The 9,792-nt window shown below is 44.7% G+C and overlaps 1 protein-coding gene across 11 annotated transcripts in view; it reads left to right on the top strand.

Annotated features, from left to right (window-relative positions):
- SFMBT2 (Scm like with four mbt domains 2) overlaps positions 1-6,871 on the top strand; it is a 254,614-nt gene extending 247,743 nt beyond the window's left edge. For all 11 annotated transcript variants that reach the window (XM_063780421.1, XM_063780426.1, XM_063780429.1 and 8 more), the window contains one exon: positions 1,584-6,871. In XM_063780421.1, coding sequence (XP_063636491.1) covers positions 1,584-1,724 — 141 coding nt within the window. In that variant the 3' untranslated portion in view covers positions 1,725-6,871. The remainder of the gene's footprint in view (positions 1-1,583) is intronic.
- Positions 6,872-9,792: the final 2,921 nt, after the last annotated feature.

Raw genomic sequence — 9,792 nt, 5'->3', positions numbered from 1 at the left:
TGAAGATAAATTATTCCTGCTCTTAACATTAGTCTTTTGAATCTGATCAGATGATGAATTATGCTTGCTTAGAAGATTAGTCTGCTCAAGGCTACCATTTATACACACTTTGCCTTTTTGCTTTAGATATTTTCAAGACAGCTAAATAAACCGTTAGTTTAAGAAAATAAGCTGCCTGTGCGAAAGTCACTGACAGGTGTTGTCGGAGACGTATGATCTTGTGTTTTTGCTTGGCTATTAATGTCCTTGTGGCTTATGGCAGCCCTGGGTATAATTCTTCTGCAGGTGGCAGAAATTCCAGTATGTGGAGCTCACTTAATGCTCTTACGGTACCACTGATCTTCATCATTGCCTGGGGCCTGCAATCTCTCAGACCCCTCAGTGACTCCTTCTGGACGATTGAGATCATCTTGGTAAATACGAGGGAGGATTGCGGTTAAATTCCTCAGTCCGGTCAAATGACATCTATGTGAACGAACCAGATTACTATAGGAAGCAAGCTGCTGAAGAGACAAAGATGTCCAGTGGAAGGGTCTTAGAGCTTTGGAGTGGGTCTTTGCATGCTTCCTCCTGCAGCAAATTCAACTGAACATTCATTGAATGAATGTCTTCATGCCCTGTGTGTAGGTAGAGAAAGTCTGAGGCAGGACACAGTGGGGCAACAGATCTGTGTACAAGCGACACCTCGCTCTGGGGAGTGTGTGTCTGTAAATGGGGTGTGTGTGTGTGTGTGTGTGTGTGTGTTTCCCTTTATGGAAAACTGTGCTGTCGTTGGCATATCTGTCTTGAGCATCTTCTCACTCATCCTAATGGTGAAATGCCAGACCTTGGCAGGGAGCTGAGGGAGCCTTGTCTTTTAGTAGAGATCCCTTTGCTTAGTGCTCAGATGAAGTCTCAGCATCACTTAGGGAGGACCTGGCCCTGCCTGGGGTGGAGAGTGACTTGCCCTCCCAGCAAGGGGCAATAAGCTTGGGAAGCAATTCCCGCAGCAACCCACCTGTTCCAGCTCTTTCTACCCACCAGGGTAGGTATGTGAGTTTCAGAGTAGCCAGAGTGCCCTTAGCCAAAAGCTCTTGTATTTGTATTGTTGTTTTTTGTTGTTGTTGTTTAGAGAGTCTCCTGCTGTGTTGCCCAGGCTGGAGGGCGGTGGTATGATCACAGCTCACTGCAACCTCAAACTCCTGGGCTCAGATGATCCTCCCACCTCAGCCTCTGAGTAGCTGGCATCACAGGTTTGCACCACCATGCCCAGCTAATTTTTAAATTTTTTGTAGAGACCGTATCTCGCTGTGTTACCCAGACTTGTCTCAAACTCCTGGTCTCAAGCGATCCTCCAGCCTCAGCCTTCCAAAGTGCTGGAATTATAGGCGTGAGCCACTGTGCCCAGCTACAAAAAGATTTTAGTAACACAAAGATTAGACAGTCATCAAGCCGGGCTGGTATCTCTACCAACAATCCCTTGAATTGAATGAAACAAGAGCATCCTGTTGTCATGTTTGGCCCCGGACTGGAGCCTGCTGTGACGCATCTGTGTACCCCAGTGCACACTGCCCCTTCTCTAACCTGCCTTTCTTTTCCTGCAGGATATTGACGGCCAAGCACTCCTGCTTCTGACCCTTCCGACGGTGCAGGAGTGCATGGAACTGAAGCTGGGGCCCGCCATCAAGTTATGCCACCAGATCGAGAGAGTCAAAGTGGCTTTCTACGCCCAGTACGCCAACTGAGTCTGCCCTCGGGAGGTGGCCCATTATTGCTGGGATGCGGTGTTGGTAAAGGTTTCCAGGACTGAAACTTTCATTTTCCGGGATATGTTAAATGGTACAGCCACTAAGTATCACCAGAAAACCAGAAGCCCAGGATCTTCTGCCTCCGCCAGCCTGTGAGCTGTTTCCATGTTTTCAAAGCACAGCAGCAGTCGCTTCTGGGGAGTGCCAGTTAAAGTCATGCATCAGACGCTGCCGGACGTGGGCCTGCTTCTTGGCTCACCCACGTTTTGCCTTTCTCCTGCCCCAAATCAGGCAGCTCCCTTGGAGCAGGGTTTCCTAAGATGAGGACTGCATTCTTTGAAAACAAAGAATGTCGCCAAGGAAGAAACCTCACGCCATGCTGTAGTGTTTCCTGTAATCACACGAGCACATTTATATATGCAGTTTCCTACGGATAGGCGTGTGACCCTGGTTGAGTGGCACCTGCAGTTTCATCTTGGTGGCAACTCCTTTGCAATGCAGCTGGCAGCGACATCCTTATAAAAACGTGCTAAAGCTCTGTCCTCTGTTAGAGGTGCCTTTTAGGAATACGGGGAGTGAAGGAAGGCCAGCAGGCATCTCCATGCAACTAGATGGTTTGTTTGTTTGTTTGTTTTGTTGTGTTTTTTGAGACAGGGTCTTGCTCTATCGCCCAGGTTGGAATGCAGTGGCGCAATCTCAGCTCACTGCAACCTCTGTCTCCCAGGTTCAAGTGATTCTCCTGCCTCAGCCTCCCAAGTAGCTGGGATTACAGGCGCCCACCACCATGCCTGGCTAATTTTTGTATTTTTGGTAGAGACAGGGTTTCACCATGTTGGTCAGGCTAGTCTTGAACTCCCAACCTCAAGTGATCTGCCCGCCTCGGCCTCCCAATGTGCTGGGATTACAGGTGTGAGCCACTACGCCCCGGCCCAACTGGATGGTTTTTGATTGAAACCTAGAACATCTGTAGAGACAAACTCTACCCAGTCTTTTCTAGACCCTCAACTAACTCCAGTGTTGTTGTTTAATCGTAGCCGGATCAGGGAGTGAGTCTTTTAGGCAAATGTTGGATTATATATCAAAGGAAAAGCTTAGTTTCAGAGAGGGGAAGGGAAAGAGATGTGAGGGAAGCATTTCATGAACCAGCTACATCCCCCTTAGAAGGATCACTGCAGCAGGTCGCTGAGCAGGAGTCCCTCTGAGCGTCCCTTCTGTCTCGTTCTGCCCCAGCTGGCGGCATATGAACCAGGCACGATGCAGCATGAGCAGTGAATCTGGAGTCAGCCACTTGGCACCCTGGTTTCGCTGAGAACAAACTCTGAGATCTTGGGTGACTTCTCATCACTCTGGACCTCCATTCCTGTGAAGCGACAGGTGTGGACACTGAGGGTGCGGTGGTGAGCACACTGTCTCCCGCTGGCGTTCATCCCGCTCGTGCTGGAAAGAAAGATCCAGATCGTACAAAAATGAGAAAAAGAAAGAATAAGAAGGGTCTGGTCCCAGTTCTGACTCGGCCATTCTTACAGCTCTTTCTGGCTTTGAGTTTGCTTGTGGAATTTCTTGGGCAGTTGTGTTAAATCCGCCAGGTCACGTGCAGACAAAGCTGTGGCTGCGAGAGTTGGCTGGCCTCTTGGACCAGAAGCCATCTCCATATCCTCATGAGCGATTCCATATCTCCACTCAGACCTTGTGGACTACAGTGTTCTGCTGTGGTGGCTGCCAAGATGCCTTTTTAAACTTATGCAAGGAAACCAAACCCTCCCACAGTTCCCGAGCGGACACTGGAAGCAGAGGCTTCTCACCCTTCCTGCTTTTTCACCACAGTTACCTTGAGCTCGTCCCTTGGACTAGAGTCTCCACAGTTCCAGTAAAATTCTGCAGTGGGCTGATAAGCTGCTTGCATTTCTGTGACATTTCCAGACATGATTCTCAGTGGGATTTTGGAAACTTTGATTGCTCAAGCTCACCCTTCTTAACATTCTGTAATGGTTACAGATGAGAATGGAAAACACATATTTTATGGATGAGGCGTTCTGGTCTCCCCTGCAGTCGATTTCTAGAATCAAGTTTTAGAGTTTGGCTGATGCATCTGCCTGGGGACCTCAGATGGGAGGAGTGTGTCAGTTGTACACCGACAGAAATGTCTCTGGGATCCGTGGCTGGCTTGCCCCGGGCATCTCTCCTTTAAGCTCAAGTTTTGAACTCTCTGCGGATTTCCACCCCTGCCTTCTCAGCCACATGCTTTTGGCCTTAAACACTCAGTCTCGTGGAGTTAAACTCTGTCAAACGATTGGAAAGGGCATCCATTTCCAGATCTTTGGCATTTTCCCCGCGCTGACTCTTTGATGATCCTTCACTGTGGCCTTTTCAAGCTCAGCTGTTTCTGTTGTATTTGAGACGAGGGTGAGGGAATGTGGTGGCCACAACCGAACAGGGACTTGCAGCACAAATGTCACTTCTGTCTCCCTTTTCAGTGGTGGCACGGAGGAGGAGGTGCCGCGTTGGAGGGAGGAGATCCCCCAGGAGCTCTCTGGAGCCCATCTAGGAAGCTGGAGTGTGTGGCCCGCCAGGAGCTCAGGAAGGATACAGCCACTGTCGCAGGGGAAAGTGTTTGCTTCCCATGGAGCCAAGCGCCCAAGACTCTCCGTATCCTTCACCCTGACAGTTTAACTTCAGTGTTTCTCTGTGCAGTTGCGGTCACCATGGGTGAGCACTGTCTGTGCACGTGCCAGGGAGGAGATGGCTGGGACCACTGCACAGGAGGGCGCAGCCTGGCGTCGCCATGAAAGTTGTCTCTATGCCATCTCTCCGGTCCTTGAGGAGAGCCCAGAAAGATTTTAGGACCCAGGAGGTGCTTTTCCTCCAGCTGTTGCCAGTGTCCTTCTGAGCTTGGATTCTCCGGGGATTTCCGTCGTGGTGGATGGACTTCACATCAGCAGCAATTCTGGTACAGAATTGTAATGTGTTTTCATTTCTCTGTAGGATTCACCTCTCACCAGCGTCTGTCTTAAAGGTAGGGCCAATTTCATGGAGCATTTTTCTGTGTGTGTCCTTGTTGCTTTTGGCAGAAAAAGTGGATTTGACATGTGTGCCCCGATGCCACCATAGCCCCTAGGCCAACAATGTCATGGTCTAAACACTAAAAAGTGATGCCCCGCATTCCTTCCCTGGGTGGTACCGTTTCTTCTCCGTCTCTCTTTGATGATTCTTTGGGACCAAAGTCCTCTCCTTAGTGCGCCTACTTCCTGTGGGCATCACGCCACTTGGAACTTATTGGAACTGGCCCGGGAGACTCTGCAGTCTGCGCCGTTTGAAAACCCTGAGAAAGAGATGCCACCTCAACTTGAATCATGACAGCCCATCGCTCAGTCTCACCCTAAACTCACGGAGCTTGTTTCAGCTCCTCACTTCTTGACTGCATTTGTACTATGTTGAAAAAATATCCTGTCCACAAAGACACAAGCCTAACAACCTAGAAAAACAACAGGGTACTACTGGCATTACAGAACTTCTTTGCCTTTCAAAACAAAAGCAAAACACAGTGAACTTCACCACAGAGCTGCACAGCGTGGGGAACTCATCCATCACTTTCAAAATTAGAGTCATTTGATCCAAGTTGGAGTCAGACACAGTATTTGAGCTGCACGGCTTCTGGGTTCTCCCACCTTATTTGATCATATTCGAAAGATTATTTCCTGTGTTTGCTTTGATTTGTTCCTCAGTACATTAAAATGATCCACACCTTGAACACTGCCCCTGTGACCTTTACTGCCCTCTCTAGAAGGTTGATTTTGATCAGCCTTTTGAAGATGGGTGTCGTTTCCCTAACTTATCTCACAGAATTTTGAGTGTTGTATTTGGCAAGTTCTGAGATTTGCCTTCTATCTTATGCCAAACACCCCTTTCTAAGAGCTGTCCCCGCCTAGTTTTAGAAGTACTAGGGGTTTTCATACTTATTTTATAGAACACCCATTTATATTTATTTCTGTATATAGAACTGAAAAAACAGTAGTGTTAAAAATCTTTGTTGTGGTTTGAGCATCTTTGCTGCTTTTGGATTGAGATGGCGAATCAAGGCTTCACTTCCTCTCTGTTCTGTCTTTAGAAAGCTGTGATCGTGCGTGCAATTATTTGAAAGGCAACATAGTCAATTAAGAAACCTGTAGTTGTTAAGGAAGAAATTGTTGGCAAGATATCCATACTGCCCATATCTCGTTGGTGCAATAATTAAATAGCAAAGGAAATCTGTATTGGCAACTATTATAATTCAATAATTCTTTTGTTTACTGCCCTTTTCTGTTCAAGAGTTTTCTGGAAATTACTCCCATTCACATGGTTGAATTCTTAAGTTGACCAGTTCTCATAGCTCTATCACTAGAATGGTTTGCAGATACCCGAAACATACTATGATAAAATCAAATTGTGCTACTTTTGACCCATGTAATTTACCTAAAAGTTGTAATTGCTGACAGAGTACTGCCTTGAATTTTGGTTTAAAACCTCTCTAGTTTCAATGATAAATAACAACTCAAATAATTCCATATTGTTTGAGGAAGAGGCCATAATCCTTCTGAATTGTTTGCACTAAGTAATGGGATTTATGGCCCAGTAAGTATGATGGTCGTGTCGCCTAACCAACGCAGAGCAGTGCTTTTTGTGTGGCTGAAGAGATGTGCTGATGAAAAAAGGAAAATTCTAGGACAATCGTTGGCTAAAAATCACCTTAGGATGAAAAATTTGAGGCAAATTTTTTTAAATGACAGAAAAAGATAATCATCTCACTTGCTTGAAACAGGAGCCAGCATGATCTCTGGAAGCATCAACTATCCCTCGTGGTGAATGTTGAAAGCCCTTTCACTGTTTTGCATTCTAGTTTGAATAGTTTGTATTGAAATTGGATTCCTATCTTGTGTATGTTTTTGGTGCGTAAAAGGGAAAAATTGGTGTCATTACTTTTGAAATTTGCAGGACGAAGGGCATGCTTTTGGTTTGCTGTAAGATTGTATTCTGTATATATGTTTTCATGTAAATAAATGAAAATCTATATCAGAGTTATATTTTAATTTTTATTCTAAATGAAAAAAACCCTTTTTACTTGAAAAAAATTGTAAGCCACATTGTTAATAAAGTAAAAATAAATTCTGTGGTGGTGTTTGGGTCTTTGTGTTGAAGGTCATTCAATATTATCTTTAGCGTCTGCATTAGTTATTTTGTTCTGAATTTTTTGTTTTGTTTTTGCCACACACTAAAGCCTTATTTCCAGGTTGTTAACGACCACGGCTCTCAAAGTCCTGTGTGACCTCTCAGAGTCACCTCCTAGCTCCAGAATGGAACTTTCTGGTCGAGGAACTTGTGTTTATTCTTTTTAGTTGTTAAAACATTCTCGTGTATCCTCACACAACCACCTCTAGCCCTCCCACTTTCAATCATTTCCGTTATTCTGGGATTTCCTGATGCCTTAGTAGAAAGACTGCTTTATTACTATGAGAGCAATAATTAAATAACCACATTTACATTTATCATTTTTCTTTAAGTGTCACACATAGGTTTTAGGCAATGAAGTTGGGATAGGAAGACAGACCTTTGCCGTCCTACCCCATCTCTCGGATCTCTCGCAGGCAGAACCTGTCCCCTTCCTCTGTCACCACAGGTTCAGGTAGCGTCTCCTAGGGACAGGGTTAAGGGAGAAGAGGAGAAAAAGCACTGAGGTAACAGAGGTGGAGGAGTGTTGAACAATTTCTCTTTTTCATACATCCCAGATGATTTCAAGTATCTTGCTTCACCTTATTTTTTACTTTATTGCTTTCTTTTTAGAGACAGGCTCTCTCTCTGTCACCCCAGAGTGCAGTGGTGCAGTCATTTACTTCTCTTTAAATACTATTTTTGCTCTGATGGCAATCACATTCTACATATAGAAATTTTTCTTTTGTTTTAATTATGGAAACTTTTTTTTTGAGACAGGGTCTCACTGTCACCCAGGCTAGAGTACAGTGGCATGATCACGGCTCTCTGGAGCCTCAAACGCCTGGGCTTAGGTGATCCTCCCACCTTAGCCTCCTGAGTAGCTGGGACCACAGGCATGCCACCACATCTGGCTAGGAAACTTTTTTTAATAGGAAAAATGAGGCCTAAAAGGGCAAAATGGGAAACATATTGTTCATTTCCTCAAAATACACCGGAAGCAAGTAGATAAAGGGTGAAATGGCTGAGTAAATAGGATGGTTATATTTCAATTTTGCACTTGAAGATCTTTGAGAAGAGAAAGACCAAAGATATAAGAGAGTGGAAGCTGAACTCTGTTCTGCACCTCTAAATTGAATGAATCAAGGCAAGAAAGAAAATCTGTATTTCTTTTCATGTTGCCACCAAAAACCTATTTTTAATTCTTCTGCTCTTTAGTAAGGCTGTTTCCTCAGTTCACTAGAAGTTACTTCCCCTTTGTCTTGGGGTTTGTGCTGTGACTATTTTACGTCTGTGAAAGAGCATGATGCTTACTGGAGTTTCAAGGACTGTGTTTAAAGAAATGCCGTTTATGTCAACGTGACCTTGGGTGATTCCATGTGAAGACTGGACATATTATCAGTTTGGTGAAAATACAACATCAAAATAATAGATGGGATGCAAAGGTTTACTTGGGGATAGTTTCATCAAGAGGTTTTTGTGTTGTCAGCCCAAGCCTGGGTTATAACACATTCCATTTAATGCAGTTCATTTGTTGTGTCAAAGTATGTTGTTTTGTGTTCTCTATAACTAATATGTCTAAATGGTGCATCATAGTAATAAGTAAAAAGGAAACTCTTCCTTTGTTATTCTGAAGTCCGATCAACACACAGTGACCACTACCACCACGTCTTCCCACCAACCCCAAAATTTCTTTTATCATAGGTATTGCCATCTTTTGCGTAGAATTTTTGGAATAGGAGATGTACATTGGCTAGGAGAAAGAGTACAAATGTTGCACTTTTTACTAGGTTCAAATACTCATTCTACTACTTGCAAGGTATGTTGTACAAAGCCTCAGTTTTCTTTTCTGTAAGAGGTGGATAGTGCTACTCCTACATGGTTGGTAGGAGGATTGGATGTTAGATAAACATTGTGTGATTCTAGGCAGAGTTAGCATGAGGTAGTGAACCAGATTCCCAGCATCACTGGGCACCAACTCCTGGGCCTTTGAGCACTTGCTCATTGGAACATCCTGGCTGCCACTACCATTGTCTCCTTCACATCCACCTTGGCAGAAACTTCAGCCACTAGTCCCAATCCACTTAAGTCATTGAGAGTTTGGGCCCTACCCGCCAAACCTAGATTCAAATGAAGTACACACCATGGTGTGCAGGATTTGGCTTCCCCAACAGTCAACCAGAAGGGCTGCGTGACACCACTCTCAGGTAAAGCAGAATTTGTGTCCCAGGGCACCAGCTTGGATCAGTGAGAGATGGGAGGGAGCTAGCAGCAGTGTCCTTTCCCTTTCCCTGGATGATCTATTCTGAAAAATGGTAGTTTTGTTTAGCCTGACTAGAAACCTTGAGAGAGAAACCTTAAGCTGAGGCCAACTCTATAACTTACCACCTGGTATTTGCTTTCCAGCCCTACCTGCCTCAATGTCTATTTTCCCTTATTCCTGCTGCCTCGATGTTTCATTCCACAATAAAATATTAGCACATATGCTTTGCCTCAGACTTTGTTATCTTTGAAGCCCAGATAAGATAATTTGTGCAAGAAGCTTATAAAACAGCTTCTCAGCTAGGAGTTTGGAGTCAGATTGCCACCTCTGTGAAAGCAGTAGGGACCCTTTTGCTCTTGGTAAGTAGGGGATAATAATCCTGACACTCTGGCATCATAGTCACTAAAGCTTTTGCTTCTGGTTGAGTGCACAGCAGGTGGAAGGCATGGGTGTGGGAGATTAAGTGGCCACTGCTTATAGTAGGGGCAATGATATTAATGAAGACATCTCTATGGTTTTTGCTTTTATTCTCTTGTTTAAGAAAATGTATCTATTCCTAGGACATAGATATATTCTCCTTTATTTTCTTTTAAAAGTTTATGTTTTGTTTTCCCCAAACTC

The sequence above is a fragment of the Pan troglodytes genome, chromosome 8, assembly GCF_028858775.2.
Source record: "Pan troglodytes isolate AG18354 chromosome 8, NHGRI_mPanTro3-v2.0_pri, whole genome shotgun sequence".
NCBI lineage: Eukaryota > Metazoa > Chordata > Mammalia > Primates > Hominidae > Pan > Pan troglodytes.
This window is presented reverse-complemented; position numbering and strand designations above follow the sequence as displayed.